The sequence below is a fragment of the Cheilinus undulatus genome, linkage group 13, assembly GCF_018320785.1.
Source record: "Cheilinus undulatus linkage group 13, ASM1832078v1, whole genome shotgun sequence".
In the NCBI taxonomy this organism is placed as follows: domain Eukaryota; kingdom Metazoa; phylum Chordata; class Actinopteri; order Labriformes; family Labridae; genus Cheilinus; species Cheilinus undulatus.
The window spans coordinates 2,580,163-2,600,818 of NC_054877.1; the positions used below are offsets into that span (position 1 = coordinate 2,580,163).

General features: G+C 41.4%; 1 protein-coding gene across 1 annotated transcript in view; it reads right to left on the reverse strand.

Moving 5' to 3' along the window:
• Positions 1-610: 610 nt before the first annotated feature.
• map4l (microtubule associated protein 4 like) overlaps positions 611-20,656 on the reverse strand; it is a 187,794-nt gene continuing 167,748 nt past the window's right edge. Inside the window, exons 13-17 of the mRNA XM_041803364.1 lie at positions 15,367-15,459; positions 11,091-11,172; positions 10,877-10,986; positions 10,523-10,715; positions 611-8,453 (exon numbers count right to left, since the gene is read on the reverse strand). Of these exons, the coding sequence (XP_041659298.1) occupies positions 8,449-8,453; positions 10,523-10,715; positions 10,877-10,986; positions 11,091-11,172; positions 15,367-15,459 (483 nt within the window). The 3' untranslated portion in view covers positions 611-8,448. The remainder of the gene's footprint in view (positions 8,454-10,522; positions 10,716-10,876; positions 10,987-11,090; positions 11,173-15,366; positions 15,460-20,656) is intronic.

Below are 20,656 nucleotides of genomic sequence, written 5' to 3' on the forward strand. Positions count from 1 at the left end.
GGGGCTACGAGGTTTCTAAACAACCTTAAGTCCTTCACTCATCATTGTCCTCTATGATCACATTGGTTGGACCTCTTTGACCAAACGAGGGCTAAATCACTGGCATATCCTTATTTATAAGGCGTTACTAAACCTGTGTCACTCTTGTGATTTTATTTGTGTAAAAAGTTGTGGAAGTCGTAGTCTTTGCTCTTTAAAGACCCAAAGTCTGTCTAGAGACGGTAAATGAGTTTCAGGTGTGCTGCTCCTGCAGCCTGGAATCATCTGCAGGAACACGTATGTACTGAGGAGCTGGTCTCTTTAAATTGTTTTTAAGTAGACTGAAGGCTTTTGAGTGTGATTCATCAGGCTGTAGATGGTTCGACTGATGACTTTCTGATCTGTGTTTGTAGTGTTTTTATGTTTCATGCTCTCTGTTACTTCTGCTGCCAGGACACTCTTGATTTCCTGGTTAAATAAATCAGAATAAAATCATGAATAAAACCCCATCAATTGAATTGCAGTGCTGTATACCTTTGTACACCTGAACATACAAAGGCGACTTTCATGTCAGTGAATGCAGAAGAAATGACACAACCTTGAAGTGGACAATATTTTGCTCATCTTTTTATTTCATGATTAATATTCACATCACTGGTTAACAATTAATCACAATGAACATCTCTTTCATACCAAATATTCAGAATTAAAGGGGGAGATGAGCTCTATCTAATAGGACAGATGCCTCTAACAACCAGCAGTTTGTTTGTTGTCATCTGCATGCTCTTGCTATGGTGTAGTGCCCTACAACAGAATACAGCACACTCTACAGTAGGACCACAGTACTGAAAAGCAGACATCGCTTTCTTGTTCGCTATTGATTTGAAATCACAAGACTGAAGGACAGCGAAAAGGTTTCGTTTTTAATCAAAGCTTGCCTAATAAAGAAAGCACTGAAATATTAACCACTGAAAGAGAAGCAGAGTCCTAGAGATGGTCTCTAGACTATCTGATAGATAAACAGGCAGACAGGAACAGAAGAGCGACAGACTACTTTTCAGTGCTGTGATTTTTCAGGCCTCTGTAGGTGGGAGACATAGCTAGGGGCTCCTGGTGCATATCTACCAACACACCATCAGGGTCTGGGGTCCATTTCTATCATTTATGATCCACAGAATTGGCTGTCTTCAGTGCAGACTTCATGCCTGTTTGAACTCAGCATTCATTCATTAGTAAATGCTGTTAGACGGCACATTTTAACAGATTTTTCCACTTTAGCTGTTGTTAATGACAGGATAATTTGGTCCAGACTTCTCTTATTCAGTCCTGTGTTGGTAGATATGTCGAGGTGTCTATAGGAGCTGTCTAATACAGAACATTATTTTCTACCACATGCCAAGACTAAGTCCGGTTAGTTTAACAGGGGAGTGGTGGTAGGCGGGAGAAAGGGCTGACCAGTGTGTGCCTGGTGGAACATTTGTGCATTTCAAACCAACGTGGAAGCCGATCTGATTATTCCCGTATGTTATTCCAACAGTTTCCGAAGCTTGTTTGGTCTCCTGTGATTCCTGGTTTCACACTAAACATGACACACACTGTCTCCCCCTTCCTGCCCGTCCCTTTGAATCTGGTAAAGAGTGTTTCCATATGTGATCTATCTTCCAAAACAGAACAGAGACAGACCTCATACATGTATTCATAATCTTGCATCTTTAATACAATTTAAAAACATTCTTGAAACTTCAGAAGCCCTTTTCTTGGAGGAAAAAAGGCAGACTGAAAAAGAAAAAGTACACTTTTCCTTTCTTTTACTCAATCTTATAATAACACCGCTGTTAATCTTAACTGTAACAGGTTTATGAACGTGAAAGCTCGTCTGTCAACATCCACGACACCCTGTTGAGAAGTAAGATTTTTTTTTTGTCTTTTTGTTGGATTTTTATTTATTTCAGATACTTCTGGAGTGATAAAAACATGGTGGAAACTATATACAAGGGATGGTGAGGTACTAGTGGAAGGGTTGTATTCAAGCGCTATAATGGGGGTTAAACAGTCATGAGCGAACATCAGAGTTAGGCTGGTTATTACCTTTTAACTGGGCTGCAGAGCTCAACATTAGCTTCAATCCACCAACAACCATACTGGTTAACACTGACTACTGAGGCATCAAACCACAGACTGATTTAATGTTGCACAAATGACTAACTACATATGAATAAGCTGGGATAGGCTCCAGCCCACCACGAGCCTGAATGGGGGCTATACCCTGGGCTGGTCACCAGTCCATCACAGACTGACATACAGAGACATACTTACACCTACGGCCAATTAAGAGCCACAAATTAAGCCAGCAAGCATAGCTTTGGTGGTGGAGTACCTGGAGAGAGGCCATGCATGCATGGGGACTCTAACCCCTGCACCGCTGTGCAGCCCTCATAAGCAACATCCCTTTCCAAACACCTGTTAGCTGTCTGACTAACACCAGCCACTTCTTTGCATGAAATGCTTTCTTGCTGTCACAGTTTTCCACATGCAAAATGATAAAAAAAGTTGTGATGGGTTTTACAGTATGCTTTTCCTCTAATATTAGCATGCAACATTAAAAATTCTGCAGGTTTGATACTAGATGTACCAAATAAGTCAGTTCATACTTGATCTGTTCCTATGACCTCTCACCAGTGTCAGAGTGTGACTCTGAAGCCCGGTCAGACAGTAAAAACCAGCGAATGTTGACAGGAACAACATAAGGGCAGACTGGAGAGTTGAGTGTTAAACCATCATAGCCAATAAAACAACAGCGATGAACAAAGTTCCACTAAAATCCTTTAAGCAGACCAAGAAAGAGGGAATACTGATGTGTCATCCCTTCACGTGGTAACACGCTGAGCTTCCAACAAACATGACGACTACTACTGGTTCCTACTGGTACAAACAAGCGTCTACAATTTTCAAAGTGCTTTCATTCCTTTGTTCTTCTATTCCTGAAGAAAGATTCACATTATCATGTTCACATATGATCCACACATGTTCACTGTTAGGCAGCTCTCATGGGAATGGTTCGGGGAAATACGAATATTCTTATGTGGTGCTTTTAGTCGTCTAGTTTCTATTGATCATGGTCTCTTTGATTATCATGACTCTATCTAGCTACCAAGACTGCTTTGCTCCCAAAAGCACACATGTACAGTACACAGTTGACAATGTTTACCAATATACAGTAAAGCAACTTTAAACCACTTCAGTGTGTCGAGAAATCAACGAGACTGTGTTCAAAGTGCACAAGACTTTTAAGGGGAACTGTACACAACCCATATGATTCTGATAGTATTTACTATTCCAGACACAATAATATAATACGGCCATCAAAGCTTGTATAAATGACAACAGTATGTTACTCTACTGAGGCTTCTGTAATGGTGGTGTTTCTCAGTAAGCCTTTGTGAAGTCTCAGAGCCAGACTATCAGTGTTCCAGAGGCTAAGCAGCGCTCTCTACAGGATGGATGCAGTAGTAACACTTCACACATCTGACAACTACGGCAACAAGCCACAAACACGTCACGAATCCTTCATAGTTTCAGCAGATTCCTTCCCAGTAATGCAAAATGCATAGAAGTACAGTGAGTAGATATGACCTTCTCCATTATACTGACTACTTATTCTACTGGAGTGACAAAGCTTTTGGTATGTTAATCAAGTCACATCACAGCATTGTTTAAATAGGATCTAATATGGACTACGCTGACGCTCTTAATGAATACAACACGCTGAAAACATAATCTTTATCTGTTATTGTCGAAAATGTTGAACAGCCGTGAAAACTAACTGAAAAATTCCCATGACGTTCCTGTAATGAACCATTGCTTCAGAGTTTCAGTGTTCTTTAAACATTTCTCACTTTTATCTCCTAAAATTTGGGTTTTTACGTCTTTACAAGTACAAATCGTTTCTAGAAGGACGACTTCAAGCACCACTGAAGGATCACGCCCGCAGCGTCTGGACGCCGTCGTTTCTTCTGCCTTGCTGAAGTATTGCTGCATTCATGGCATTTCCTGGCTAGGCAGTTCATGCATTCCAGTGAAGTAACTCCATCATTGTTTTTAATACATTTTGACCATTAAGAGATTTGATGACTTTATATAGCAAGTTATGGTCTATACAAAACAGATAACATGAAAATACTTAACAAAAATGAGGGAAAATGCTTTTATGATGCTTTTGCTTGAAGCTATTTACATTAAAGTGGCACCAGCTCTGTGTAAGTTCTGTCTTATTTATGGTATTAAGTCCACTCTTAACTACCTTTATGCTGTAGCTTCATTTCTGTCATTGTATGGCTACACCACGAGAACACATGATCACTTCAACCGGTGCTACGTAGCATCCAAACTTACCAAAACCTTGATTCTGAATTTGGTGTTTTTACTTTATTTGACCAGCCAGTGAAAAGCATTTTAATGCAGTGTTTGTTAAAGTGCTCCTTCTCTCACCAGATTGTCTCACAGCAGAATAACGCCTGACTATTAACTGCGGTTTATCAACAACTAAAAGTGTCTGCAGAATATGTCAGAGCGTGATTAGGTGATAACTAAAGCTGACGCTCTAAATCTACAGCCAGCGTAAGGTGAAATCATCGACACTGTGAGGTTATTTAGAGGAACTTTGTTGTTGAAACTCTGCCGGAGTCCCAAGAGAGTCATCATACATCTCTGAGGGATGTAATCTATCACCAGCCGTTGAAACCCTCGTCCTCTGAGTTAATCCACCTTTCAAAACAACCACCCAGATAACCTAACCATGCCAGACTCCACCTCTGCCATCACACTTGAAAAGCTCCGATCCACAACGTTTGAGCCCCACCAGAACGGTTTAGACCAATCAGCATTGTCTAAGGAGAACAAGGCGGTAGCTATGGGCAGGGATCAGATGTGATTATCTTGGATTTAGCTATAGTATAGTTGCAGTTTGACCAGAACTGGACCACATTTCTGTAATCCCCTAACTGTTAGTAGCACGTATACTCCGTCTTAAATTAGAACTCCGATCAGTCAACTCAACTGTTCAAGCGTTTATTACAGCAGCATAACACGTTTGACGTCAGGCACCGACTTCAACACTTGCGGATTTATTTACATGCAGAATTTGAGGTGCGATGAAATCTCTGGAGCCTACAGGTGGAAAGTGAGAGCGGAGTACTGAATATACCGGACATCTTGCAGCTTAAACAGGTGCCATCAGGTGATTTGACTTTGATAAACGTTAGGTGACTGATCTAGCTCATGGGCATCGCTCCACTCAGTTCAAACTAGGCTTCAATCAAACTTGCACATAGCTGGTGCCACCCATAGAGGATGAAATACATGAGACACTACAAACTACTGTGACTGGTGGTCACCTTTAGCTGCTTGGTAAAAGCTCTGAGTTCAATCAGCGACACAGTCTTTAGTAAATTAAACACATTGCAAATAAAGCCAAGTGCAGGCTTGCCATGGATGTAACATTATTCCACTCAACTGACAGATCTTCCTGCAAGTAAATTCACTCCCCTCTTAACTACCTGTCAACTTCCGTGGTCACTCTCAGCCTCTGTCTATGAAATCTGTATGCATGTGTAGCAGACATTGCCAACCATAGTCGCTGTATTGCTGTCAAAGTTTGGAGATAAAGACAGACAGAGGATACAGACAAGAAAGAGGCAGGATGAGGCGAGCCTATGATGAAAATGTCCGACAATGACTATGATAGGAGGAACACACCAACACAGCTCATCGTTGTTTTAACAATATCAGCATAGACCACCAAAACACAATAAAGAGTTGGTTTCTTTCTAGAACAGAGAAATGAATCTATGAACAGCATACTGCTTTACTGACAGATGCTGACTGTGTTTGTGTGTATCATACTGTATGTGTGTATATGTGCTGTTTGTGTGTGTGTGCATGCATGCTAACAAGCATGTGTGTGCTTTCCTGGATATATCTGTGCTTGTGTTTGTGTGTGAAGGAAGTTAGCAGGTCTCTCAGAGAGGATTCTGACACACTGACTAGAAGGAGGACTCTAAAGAGGGCGAAGCTCTATAGCCCCGTCCTCTCTTCACTGGGGGGAACCACATGACCAAGAAGTGCCACATGAGCAAGAGAAGAAGCACTGTGTGTCCGTCTGTCCGTCTCTGAAGGTCACAAATGACCTGAAAACTCATGTCAGGGTGACTGCAGGGCTCCCACGTCAGAGGATAACTCATGAAGGTGTGACTGTGGTGCGCGTTGATTAGACGGACAGAAGAACAGGGAACCTATGGCGGGACAGAGACAGTCTGAGCTGGGACAGTCTGCCCTAAACTACATGCTATGTATGCAGATTCCACACCGCGCGGTGAAACTGTTAAACTGAAATGAGTTTGTTTCTTGCGGGGATTTAAAAAAAAGTTTCCAGAACTGTTTGCAGAGATTCGTGGCGCTGACACACTAAACAAAGACTTCTTTAAATATATTTGCATAAATGCTGAGACTGCCCCTGCAATCAACAATAAGGTCCTGACAAGCAGAGAACAGCTGCAGCTCATCACAACAGTTCTCTGAACATTTTTACATCCCCCTCTACCTTCCTGTCTGTTTCCTTTAGTCCTTCTGATCTCTAGACTGTGGTACCGTTCCAGCCTCTAAGAGCTCCTAACCCTGCTAACTGACAGGTAGCAAGCTTTACTGGACGGTTGCACGTTCTCACAGGCCACTCAGAATCCACATACAGTATTCTCCAGTGGAGCATTATGCTACAGCTGTCAAAGTCAAAGTTTTTTTTCACAATTTATCAATTTTTGATGAAACGTGCACTCATGCTCTAAATTCAATGAAGTAATTGGGCCTTTCGTAACACAACTTTCAAGTCCTTATTGATGATGTGACCGAATTCTTACCAGAGCTTTTTTCTGGGAATCAAATGAATGCAAAGGAATGCATTTTATGATCATGACTTTTAGATGCATGCTTTGAATGAGTGCTGCGCTGCTGCACCAGTGTGGTCTGAAACCATGACTAAGAGGTAGGAGGCAGAGCGTTCTCTGAAATACAGTGTTTAACACTAATTTGTAACAAATATGACGGAGTGCCTGAAGAAAGCCGCCTATGGAAGATGAATGATCCCTGCTTAATGTGACAGCATTTGGACTTCTAAGGAGTTCCACATCGATGCTTTATCTGTGTTAGTAAATCAGTTAGGGTTAAAACATTAGGCCACTGTACAGGTTTTCTTGAGAAGCTAAGGTACTTTTATCATACAGATCTAGGGAGATGTTAGGGCGAGTTACTGTCTAACCAGGAGCTACAGTAGCTTAACTAAAACATGATGCAAAAAAACAAATCTTACTGCGACCAATATGAATCCTGCCATTTTAGCCCTAGAATGACCTGGTGGGTCTTTATACAGCAGCTCCAGTTTAACTTACTTTTTAAAAATGTAAAACTTATGACAATGGGTTTAATCACCTTACTGATGATCCTTTCTTCTGCTGGAGGTTTCATCTTCAAGGTCAAACACAGGCGTCTGAAAAAATACTCGGTTTGAAGATTGCATCAAACCTTTAATCAGTGTCGGATTGTTTTTGCGGCAGAGCTCCCCCATCGCCCAACCTCCGCCTTTCTTCATGATTATCATGTGCTTATAACATCATTGACTCTTGACTTTAAGGGTTTTGCTTTGTCATAGGCTGTGAGTTTCAGTAGAAAGTACTGATTTTTATGCACGGTTGCATGATTGTAACACATTTAAGGTTCAAAAACTAGTTCAATGAGAGAGTGAGTGAGTCGTAAAGCTGTAGAGCATAGGAGGAACTTCTGTCTGTCTGTAAGGCTGGAATATGTTGGTATTAAGCTGTCTGGTTGAAGCCCCCTAGTTGGATAAATTTATTATTATGAAAGTAAACAGTAGTGTTAGCATGAGTTTACTAAAAAGGCTGGATGATTGGAGTGGTTTTAACGTGTGAGTGCGGGGAAACAGGACAAAATATTAGCCTGAGATCTGAGGCAGGATGTTGCAGGAGAATACCTATGGTAACTAGTCCCTAAAAAAGCAGCTTTCCTAGAATAATCCAGAACATCTGTTGTTATTTTAGAGACTTTTGTGTCTAAGCGGAGGCCCATCAGAGCTGTCAGAGACTCAATGAGTGGAGTAGCGGCTGGAACCCTGCACAGAGAAACACGGACAAACACAGAGTGCTTTTCTCTTCTCTGATGTGGGCGGAGCCACTGGTTAACCCAATAGCATCTAGAGGTCAAAGGTCAGGGTTGGTAGCAGGAAGCTGGTAGGTGGACCCCAGAGAAACACTGAGAGGCGATCGGTCAGTTCGGTGCTGCGGTGGGCGAGATGAGGGGCGGGGCCAGAGGAAAGTGACTGCGCCGTGGTAGGTTGGTCGGTCAGTTGATTGGCAGGTCGACAGCGTCGTGCCGGTCCCACCAAAGTTGACATGTCACTGAGACTCAATCTGTGGAGGAGCAGAAACCGGAGTAAGACGTGAGAAAAGACAGAGAAGATCTGAGAGAAAGATGAGGCTGCGACCAGAGTGGAAACATCAGAAGATTACATTTTGACTGCCAGATGGTCTCAGGCTTATAAGCCTTCTCTCGCTGGGGCAGGTTTTATGAATTATGGGCCAAATTATAAAGCATTCCTGCTTTTTATTGGATCATCACTGCAGCCATCCATCAATTAGGCTGAGTTAGGCAACTGCATGGGTGGCAGAAGTCTGTTGTCCCTCTGAACTCAGGGAGTCTGGAGCCCTGCTGTAGCGCCTGAGATGAATTTATCCACTAAGACTGGCTCTCCTCGGCTCTGTAGATCTGTTTATGATTTCATTTAGTGACAAAGTCGCAGCTATTTTTATCACCACACTTCATCAGACAGCCCGCTGAGAGCACGTATGCACCCACACACACATAAACGCAAACACAGTCTCAGCTTTTTTTTTATCGCCAGTTGTCTCTTTAGTGAAATATTACCTCCTACCAATGAAAGCAGACATGTCAGGCTGACAGGCTTTTTCTGACTAAGTCTAAAAGTGTAGATGGGGCTGCAGGGAAAGCAGGAATTCAGGTTTGAAATGTTAAGAGGGATAGTGTTTCCTCACATGTCCAAAGATTTTAAAAAAGTCAGGAAAGGATGGAACACTAAGGACACAACCTGCACTGACACTTGCAAATAATCTATTAAAGCTACTGAAACAACATCCTGGAGGTAGTAGAATGCTATGTTCTTCTTTTAATGGAGAAATGTCGTCAGGTTTTGATAAAACTGGCGCTTTAGCAGCATCCATGCTAATCTCTTCCTCCATAATTGCACCAGCTCTTGTTGCTGCTTGTTTACGTCACGACTCTGTCGCACCTGAAAGTACTGCCCCCTCGTCGCTGATTGGCCCTGTCACTTTCTAAGCGGGAGCTTTACAAGATGGTTTTGCCAGTGAGAAACACGGAAGCAGGCGTATTCATCTGCTTTACAAGAGGGGCGCACGAATGGTCGAGAGGTTTAAGTTGCTACCCATACAGGCGGCCCGGGTTTGAATCCAGCCTATGGCCCTTTACTGCATGTCTCTCCCCGCTCTCTTCCCTGCCGTTAAATCTATCCACTGTCCTTCCTCTATCTAATAAAGGCCCAAAAATAAATCTTAAAAAAAAAAAAAAATCTGCTTTGCATGGTTAGTGCATCCCTAGTCCTATCTCTGTTTTTTTAGATGTGATGCTGCCATGAATTCAAAATAAGCTAATATTTTCATGAAAGGGTAAAATGTCTCAGTTTCAACATCTGATATGTTTTTTATGTTCTATTGTGAATAAAATATGAGTTTATGAAAGTTTCTAAGAGTTTTTAAATCTACATGGGATTCATGACATGTTGGTGAACTGCTGAACTTTTCTTTTATGTGTTCTTTAATTGATTAATGCCAGGTGCTCTTAGGCACGTCCTAATTAACATAGAGAAAGCCCCTTTTATGCCCATATAAGGGCATGTGGCTGCAGTGCTGTGTGCAAACACAGAAGGCACACAGGAGTAAGTAGTGAAGAAGCACGACATCAGTAAAAAACAACTATAAAAACAATCACAATATTTCTAAAAACATCTTTAGTTCTTGCGTGGATGTGAAGCTGCCAAAGGAGGAAGATTTATTTCTATTTTTAGCACCAGTAGAGGATATTAGATATATGCTGCAAACACATTAAATCGACGAAAGCATTGGTTCCCTCAGAGATGACATCAATCATGCTGTAGTAAGACAAGGATGTGCTTAATATAGAAATATTATTTAACATTTTGCAGCGAAGACCAAACACTGCATGTTTAAATGAATGCTTACATATATTTTTGCACGTTAGCCTAATATTAAGAAACCATGTTTATGAATGAGTGACATATTTGTGAATCTGTTATCTTGTAAAATGATCACAGGCAGATGCAGAGAGCGTGTCAGGAATAAAACGCCAGGATGTTTTTGACTCTTCTCCAATCACAGACGAGCCTCTGAAGGCTGTGTAAGTTTAGTCGACGTCTGAGTCTACCTACTTGTCTCAGTGATGCGTTTGTCTATGCTAAGTGGCTCCCTCAGTCCGTCTCCCCCAAAAGGATTAGTTGAAGACTCCTTCACCCCGTTCTCCTTAGCAACACCTCCTGGTGCTGTTGCCTTGGCAACGCCTGCTGGTCCTGTTGTCGGAGCGCCGCTGGGGGGTGAAGATGACTTCTCGTCTGTTTTCTCCTCCTGTTGCCAAATATAGACACGAAGGGCAAGGACACTCAGAACATGGAGGTATGTTTTAACAGAGCGGAGTCATCCCACTGCACCATCTAGTGGTGTCTGACTGTAACTGCACAATGAGTCAGCAGAAGCAGACAGTGATGAATGGAGAATTAAAGTCTGACCTTATGACCGTTGGTCTGTCCGTTGCCTTGTCCAACATTGTCCAGGGATCCAACCTTTGACTTAGCTTTAATGTTTAGCTTATGGGACTCAATCTTCACATCACCTCCACCTGAGGCACAAATGAAGCGAGTTTGAAACTAGAAAAACACATTAAAGGAGCAGAAGCAGAAAAAGAGGACGGCGCCTGGCTGGCTGGCTGGCTGGCTGGCTGACCTGGCTTATGTTTGATGTTGTCCTTCGAACCACATTTGGACGTCACCTTGCTCAGATCAATCTTCTTATTCAGGATCTGCACCTGAGGAGGAGATTTCATAATGCAGCCGTGTTACACTCACTCATAGAGACGCCACATCTCCAGCAGCACAGCTACACTTCAGCACCATCTATCCTCTTCAGCAGCTCACCTTCATTTATCACCGTGCACCTGAAGCTTTTACAGAGCCAGCCCAAACAAACGTAGACCGCTTTGGTCTCTGTCTGGTCGTGTTTTAATGTTATAAAGGTTTTCTTCTTTTATAAGCTCCAGGGGTGTATCTGAGCGAGCTATAATGGGAAGATGTGATGTTGTGGTTATAAAACTATCAGCCTGATGGCGGCTGGTATGATGCCTGATAGCATGTGAAAGATCACTCATATTTACATATCCAATGACATCAGTGAACTCTAGAGCTCAGAGCTGTTAAACCTGATCAGCAAACACAGCCCTATGAGTTCAGTTTGACATCCCAGTAGATGCAACAGTATTTCAGTTTTCTGAAGGACATTAAAAAAAGTGCCAATTTTGATGCCACTTAATGAAACCTGCATACTTACACTGCTGTACTGAAACCCTGTCATCCTGTTTGATGATGCTAATGTTTAATGAAACAAAAAGGCTTATGTTTAGTTGGGGGCCATATTAAAAGTAGGAGCAAGCACTCATCTCTTCTGTTTTCCTCCCTTCCTTCATGAAAACAACAGAGTAGAGGGAGGTAGAGCAAAGAGCCCCATACAGCTGTGCTCTACTTCTCCTGCCATCTTTTTAAACTCCATCTTCAATGTTTTTGTCTTTCATCCTGTTGTCTTTTGTGTTATCTCTGCTGGTTTTCCATGTTCCTCACTACATGGATCTTGCATGTGCTGACCCCTGTTGTTGCTGACCCCTGTTGTTGCTGACCCCTGTTGTTGCTGAACCCTGTTGTTGCTGACCCCTGTTGTTGCTGACCCCTGTTGTTGCTGACCCCTGTTGTTGCTGACCCCTGTTGTTGCTGACCCCTGTTGTTGCTGACCCCTGTTGTTGCTGACCCCTGTTGTTGCTGACCCCTGTTGTTGCTGAACCCTGTTGTTGCTGACCCCTGTTGTTGCTGAACCCTGTTGTTGCTGACCCCTGTTGTTGCTGACCCCTGTTGTTGCTGAACCCTGTTGTTGCTGACCCCTGTTGTTGCTGAACCCTGTTGTTGCTGACCCCTGTTGTTGCTGAACCCTGTTGTTGCTGAACCCTGTTGTTGCTGACCCCTGTTGTTGCTGAACCCTGTTGTTGCTGACCCCTGTTGTTGCTGACCCCTGTTGTTGCTGACCCCTGTTGTTGCTGAACCCTGTTGTTGCTGAACCCTGTTGTTGCTGACCCCTGTTGTTGCTGACCCCTGTTGTTGGTGAACCCTGTTGTTGCTGACCCCTGTTGTTGCTGACCCCTGTTGTTGCTGACCCCTGTTGTTGCTGACCCCTGTTGTTGCAACAGTGTTTGAGCTTTGATGGCCATGTGGTAGAGGAGGACGGATAAAAGAACATCTGCATGATGGTGGGCAGCGAGAGCGAGCATGACGGAGGGGTGTCCATGTTGCTCCAAATACTTCACCCAAACACGACTCAAAAACGCAAGTTTTACAATCCCAGTCCCGTCGTTGCATTTCCTGCATGTTTGTAGACACAAACATGGCAGCTTAAAGCCCCGTGTGTTATGATGGAGTTAGAGCTGATAAATACTGAGCAACAGTTGATTTGACTGCAGTTACGGTGTCTGTAAAAAAGCATTCACCCCCTTGGATGTTTTAGCCTTTTATGGATTTTATAAATCAGTGGTGGTCAATAGTATTTGGCTTTTATGACCCAAAAAATACAGACAAACATCTTTAAGGTCAAAGTGAACTCATATTTCTATAAAGAAGTGGTAAATAAATAAAAATATGTGATGTAAAATAAGTGACAGCATAAATATTACTCGTCAGTCGTTAGAGTCTCCTTTGGCTGCAGTCTCAGCTCTGAGTCTCTGTGTTTAGGTCTCAGTCAGGTTTAAACATCTGGACTCTGAAGTTTTACTCCATTCTTCTTTGATAAACTGCTTAGGTCTGTCAGGTTGCATGGAAATCAGGCGTGAACAGCCCTTTTCAAGTCCAGCCTCAAATTCTCTGTTGGATTGAGGTCTGGGCTTTGACTGGGCCTCTCCAGAACATTCTCCTTGTTGTCTTTAAACCAGTTCTGTGTAGCTTTCTCTGGATGCTTCAGCTCATTGTCTGACTGGAAAATAAGCTGTCCCTAAAGCCGTAGTTCTCTCTCAGACTGAATCAGATTGTCCTCCAGGAATTTCCTATTTTGCCACTTTTATTTCACCCTCTACATTTACAAGCCTTCCATGGTCAGCAGCTGAGAAGCATCCCTATAGCATGATGCTGCCAGCACCGTGCTTCATAGTGGGGATGGTGTGTCTGTGGTGATGTCAGTGTTTGGTGTCTTCTCTTGACCATGGAGTCTCCCACAGTCCTTCTGGTGAACTCTAGTCCAGATTGAATCTGAGTTTTCTCCAACAGTGTCTTTCTCTTTGCAACCCTCCCATAAAGCTCTGACTGGTGAAGAACCCGGCCAACAGTTGTCGTCTGCAGAGTCTCTCCATCTCAGCTGAAGCTTGGAACTTCTTCAGAGTAGTCATAGGTGTCTTGGTGGCCTCTCTCACTAGTCTCCTTCTTGCACGCTCACTCAGTTTGTGAGGACGGTCTGATCTAGGCAGATTTACACATGTGACATACTCCTTCATTTCTTCATGATGGATTTAACTGAACTCTGGGGGATGTTCAGAGACTAGGACTTTTATTAGTCTCCATCCCCTGACTTTTACTTTTCAACAACCTTTCTCTGATTTGCTTGGAGTGTTCTTTTGTCTTCATGGTGTAATGGTAGCCATGAATACAGATTAACCAGTGACTGGACTGTCCAGACTCAGGTGTCTTTCTACTACAATCACTGAGACACATTCACTGACCTCAGGTGATCCTCATTTCACTGACAGTTAAACTACTAGCACCTGCTGGCCGGACCTCTGTTGAATTAGGTCAGTTTAAAGGGGGTGAATATTCCTGCCATCACTTATTTTTCATTACATAATTTTATTTAATTGACATTACTTTGTAGAAATGTTCACTCTGACATTACAGAGGTTTTGTTAAAAAAAAAAAAAGTCCGAAAAGCCTAATTATGTTGCCCTGACTGGTTAACAGAGACATAGATGGAGAAAAACCTGTCGGAGATGTTGGAGACTAGATTCTGTCAGCTGTGGATCAAAAACTGTTTTCAGCAGGCCATGAATTCGGGCCTGGAAAAAAGTGGCAAGGTCTACGAAGTTCTAAACCATTTATGGACAATATCCATGGATTCTGTTTTGCTCTGTTTTACCTTCTTTAATATCCCATTTCTTTTCTATTACAATGAGGAAAGTCCTCAAAATCTCTGAATAATGACCAAATTTAGCTCGTTATCAAAGGGAAAATGTGCTCGTCTTGTCCTGTCTCTCTTTTAGTCACATAAACCTAGCACATCAAGCCTGACAGCTTGTGTTTGGTTCAAAAATATTAAATCTTATTTTGTTAAAAAGCCTGTTTATTTCCCTTTTAAATGGCGCCATATTTGTAAGGAACAGGAATTTATGGGATGAGCAGCAGAGCTGAGGATGTGGGTTGCGCCCATAAAAAATTTGCCAAATTTTAAATATAAAACACTAGCAGTGACGTGGGTTTCTCCTAGTAACAGCAGTCTCATTATTTAATGGCCATACCTCGAATGTTTAACGAAATCAATCACATTGAAATGATCAGAGGCAGCGTAGATGTGAAAGAAGCCCAGAAATAGACTCTGATAGTGCAGCAAGTGTTTGGAGCAGGTGGGGAAACATCTGGAAGGGTGGGCAGAGGGATCTCTGATCTGGTGAAATCAATCCAAACTGCAAACAGAGGGAGCCATAAATGTGCTAATCACAGCGGTTAGTCTCAGTTATTTAAAGGGACAGGCCTAAGAAGGTAAAAGGCTCTAAAACACAGGCTTGCTTCATAACCTGAGGACCTAGCAGGGGTGTACCGTGTGACCGTGTGTGTAAAACAAGCCTGATCATTTGTTAAATGTTTGACATGCATCCAAACGTCTTTATTTACCCCTTTAGATCAATAAAAGTTTGAGCTGAATTTGAATGAAATTTGATATGCAACCACCATAACCAGAGTCTGCCTTCAGCTCCAGCAGTACTTACATTGCCACCTCCAGGGACATGTTTGATATTGTCCTTGGAGCCACAGCGAGACGTGACATGGCTGAAGTCCAGCTTTTTGTGCACTATCTGAACCTAAAGACAAGCAGGCAGACACAAACACACAGAGACAAGCAAGGAAGTGAGGAGATAGAAAAGGAAAGAAAAGAAGACAGAAAGGAAATAAAGGAATACCAAGCAGACAGACAAGAGCAGCAGAGAAGAGCAGATCAGCTGGCAGCTTTAGTTATCAGGAAACAAAGTAGCCCTGCTCTGCAAGTATGGAAGAGATTCTGTTATTCAAATCAAACCATTCCTCAGCACACCAGTTATCTGCTTTATGTGATGACTAGTCAAAACAGGGCCTTGTCTGCTTTATGAATATCATGCCACAAAAACCTGCTGGTTTAAAAAAAAATGGGGTTACAGCTAATCAGACAAAATTCTTCTGAAAAAATCAGTTCTTACTAAAAAAGATGCTGGAGCACCGACGATGAGGAAACTGACTGATTAACAACAGAGCGCTTCCATAAACAGCAATAAAGGAGAGTGACCAAGCACAGGACAGACACTGGAGGAGGAGACGGACCACATGCAACGGAGCAGTACACAGTACATGTCAGTGATTTAGGCTGACTCATGCCGCTCTGTCACACAAGCAACGGCAGTGAAAGACAGAAGTAGTTGGAAGTGGTCATTTTGATTACAGACAACATGCTGTTCTGCATGTTGTCCAGTCCTACAGATCTAGAGCTCCTATAGTTCTGATAAATTATGTGGGGGGAGTGGTTAGGAGAGCTGAGTACTCTTATAACTGAAGACCAACATCAACTTAGTCTGCAGGGCACATTCTATCACAAAGGTTATAAAAAAGAGGATAAATACAAACAACACAACAACAACAGTGAATCAATCAGTAAAGAAATGCATCTAAACCAAACACACAGAGTGAAAAATGAGTACGTAATAAAAATGATTTGCAGTTCAGCCGTGCCACTGTACCAAAGACTGTGTATTTGTGCCTAGTGGTTGTCACTGCAGATTAAACTCTGAACCCAAATGATTGTGTCAGCTGATCCCCAGATGCGGGTTTCTCCAGAGGACTCATTTTAGTGGTTTCACCCTGCATTTCATCAGTTTTATAGCAGAAATTAACACCAGACACGAGGCAGACTGACAGGAGACAGAGGCTCTTCTACTTTTGATCTGCTTCTTGCAACCAGTGTTAATTTTTTTCAAATAAAACTACGACTAAAAATGTTCGACAGCCTTTTAATACATGTCAAAAACTGGACTAAAACTACCAAAAATAGATCTGTGATGACTAAAACTGACAAAAACTAGACTAAAACTACCAAAAATAGATCTGTGAAGACTAAAACTGACAAAAACTAGACTAACACTAACAAAAATAGATCTGTGAAGACTAAAACTGACAAAAACTAGACTAAAACTAACAAAAATAGATCTGTGATGACTAAAACTGACCAAAACTAGACTAAAACTAACAAAAATAGATCTGTGATGACTAAAACTGACAGAAAACCAGACTAAAACTAACAAAAATAGATCTGTGATGACTAAAACTGACAGAAAACTAGACTAAAACTAACAAAAATAGATCTGTGATGACTAAAACTGACAGAAAACTAGACTAAAACTAACAAAAATAGATCTGTGATGACTAAAACTGACCAAAACTAGACTAAAACTAACAAAAATAGATCTGTGATGACTAAAACTGACAGAAAACTAGACTAAAACTAACAAAAATAGATCTGTGAAGACTAAAACTGACAAAAACTAGACTAACACTAACAAAAATAGATCTGTGAAGACTAAAACTGACAAAAACTAGACTAAAACTAACAAAAATAGATCTGTGATGACTAAAACTGACAAAAACTAAGTTTAGTTTTCGTGAAGATGACTAAATGTAGACTAAAATGTAATGCAGTTTTCGCTGGACATTCAAAATCCATGACATTTCTCCACAGTATCTGCCTTAAACAATGCATCTGTAGCTATTCTGCCTCTCAGCTGTAGAAAGCAGGGACCGCTGGTTTAGCAGAGAACACACTACCATGACTTAGAACCAGATTTAGACAAGAGAATAAATGCTTAGTCTAAAAGGAAAGACTAAAACGTGAGGCCTTTATATGGACCAAGACTAGACTAAAACTATGAAGGGTTTAAATGACTAAAATGTGACCAAAACTCAAATGGGTTTCATTAAAAGACTAAAACTAAGAATAAAATTATCTACCAAAATGAACACTGCTTACAACTGACCCTGTGTTGGCTCTCTGATTGGTCCCTTAACCCAGCCCCTTCCCATGGCAACTTCCACCGGCTACTTCCTGTTTTCTTTTCTGAGTATTGCGATGAAACTGAGACCTTAATTCTTACCCTTCAGCGCAGTTAACGGGTTTAAAGGAGCTCCTGGAGCGTCTGAAATAGCGAGTCAACAGATCCACATCATAATGCAGAAGTGTTTTTCATCCTGTTTCCTAAACTAAAGCTGAATGTTTTAAAATGCCTTCTTTGTTTTTAGTCTGTGGAGGACCAAACAGACCACTCAACCCACCAACACGGAGAATACTTAAAAAAAGAAAGATTTTTACAACTGTTATTATGTGATGTTCTGGTAATTTTAAGTAGATGTAACTAAATGTTATTACAGGGGCAAAGCTGCTAACATTATAAAGTATGACTAGTTACCAGGAGATTATCATCCTGGCTGATTATTGATGCAGAAATCTGGGGCCTAGCCAAAGACTGGTATCAGCATTTTATCTGACCAATAATTGATAATATTATTTACTTTACTGCTGGGCGTGTCTTCCATTCTGGCTTTGCTCTGCAGAGATCGTCTGCTGGCGACAGACACAGACAGATGCAGGAGAAACTGTGGCGCTGTTGTTGGGTGTCCTGAACACTGTTGATTATGTCAGACTGAAACACTGATTGTTCTTATCCTGCGAGGTGGTTTAGAGATCTGTGTAGTCTGATCTGGACTTAAGCAAACTTTGTCTGCTCCATCGCCTATTTATTCTTTTCTCTCCCACCCTCCTTTATACAAGATCAAATAAATAACTCTCAAAATAAAATAAGATAGAATTAATTAAGTTAACAACTCATGGTTAATAGATTTTCAGTGATTAAATGCAGACTAATTCATGTTAAGTTTGCTGAACCATGGCATTTTTAGTGACTGTAGAATCCTACATAGTAAGATGGAGATCTCAACTCAGAAAATAACAGTCAAAGAGGGTTTTTTATGTATATATTTTTAGGAACATGTACAAGTTCTGTGGACAAACAAAACTTTAAAGTTTCAGTTTCATCACTTATGTTCTCTACATTTTCACTTTTTTGGTCTTTAGCCAATCAAGATAATACGAGACGCCAGCCAGCATGGAAACTCCTGACCTAACAGGTACTTATGGACTTTATTATTCACTACAATCTCACCATAAAGACAGTTTCTATAGACCATGTAATGAGGAACATGTCTGCTTTAATGAGGCATGCTCACATCAGTCTAACAGAACCCCTAACTCTCAGCTTGATGCCCCCATTTCCATCAGGTTGTGAAAACCCTTTCATTTTGTCGGTGAAAAGCTTTCCTCCTTTCTCCTGTCCCTATCTTAGTCTCTGTTCCAGGAAGAAAATGGGAGGATGACGCAGGTGGCACCAGCCGAGGATGACTCACTGACGGTTAGCTCACACATACACATGCAGACACATGGATGCTTCTTTATTCCCTCTGATTTCACATCGTAAACATCCTTCTGTGGTTAAGTGCACCTGTTGAGGCTGCAGGTCTGAATTATTATGCTGCCCTCCTTTCTGTAAAGAAGGGCGTCATGCTAACGACTTAAAGGAAAAATACAGGATGTTGGACATATTTCTATTTCCATTTGACTGCAAATGCTGAAAAGTCTCAAGGTGACCTTTTGCCAAAGACTTCCCAAGGTTCCTCTGCTGAGTCTGGATTGCTCTAGTAGCCATGTGACCTAGATCCTGCAGCTCTGTGAAACCTCTGACGCTTAAAGACTTCAGATTTAAAATCCTAACATGTACCTTAGTACACACAGGCATCAGAAAAAAGTGTTGCTTGTAGTGTGGCCCTAAAACAATTAATTATTTTCTATTCCAATGAAGTGTTTAATTTTGATTATTAGATTAATTATTAGATCATTCAGATTAATTGCAGTTTATCCAATTTTTGAGATGCATGTTTAAAAATGCACTACTTTGCATCTTAAAAGCATTCATTCAGTCTATAATAACAATATGAAGCAGTTTTTATTTGTGTCTTTAGTTCGGAATCAACTGAACCCAGAAAGAGGTATTTTATTATGTTGATTTGTAAATTCATCAGTTAATCGACAGCTGTGCTGCTACTCTCCAGTGGTCTGAAACCAGGACTTAGAGGCGGGCAGCTTCACAGAGCTTGTTCTGTGAAATGCAGTGTTTTACACTGACATATAATAATAACTGTAGGAGTGCATGTACAAAATGACTCACTGAACTCCAATGACAGCATTGCACTTTGAGTTTAGTTGCTTTATCTGTTTGAGTGAGAGGGACCTGGATGCATCCGAGGACCTCCACTTCACACTGGAAGTCAGACGAGCGCCGCCGTATCTCATCTCCTAATACCAGAGGTCACTTGAACTGAACGGCTTCTTCATTGTTTTCTCCGTGCTTCGCCGCTGTATTAATATAGGCCGGCCCGCCAAATAAGGAAATACAAGTAGACGATAACATTACGTAACATTAACAACATCAATTTTACTAAATTGATTTATGATCAAAATTAAAGTAAAAGTAAAGTTAAAGTATCACTTTGCACAGTCATAATATGCGACAGGAGATGGGCTGGCTGGATGCTGACGTCGCCGCCATGTTGCCAGAGGCAAATCCACTACGTCGTTCAATACAGTAGACCAGGACAGTACACGTTTTTGGAATAAAAAGCTCAAACGACAAGATTACATGGATTTTACTGAATCATTTAAACAATGATCCATATAAAAACAGTGAAATATTAGTATATATAAATAAGTCATAAATCGTTTTTCATGCAGACGCCATGTTGGAGGAAGTGGTCCGGCACAATAAACGCTGAACCAGAAGTACTTTGTATATGTGCAAGTTATCGGAATAAAGAGGTCAAACGATCATATTAGTATATAAATATGTATATTTAGATTCAAAATAAAAAATATCTATACATATATGAAACTGTAATACACAGTTGCAAGAAAAAGTATATGAACCCTTT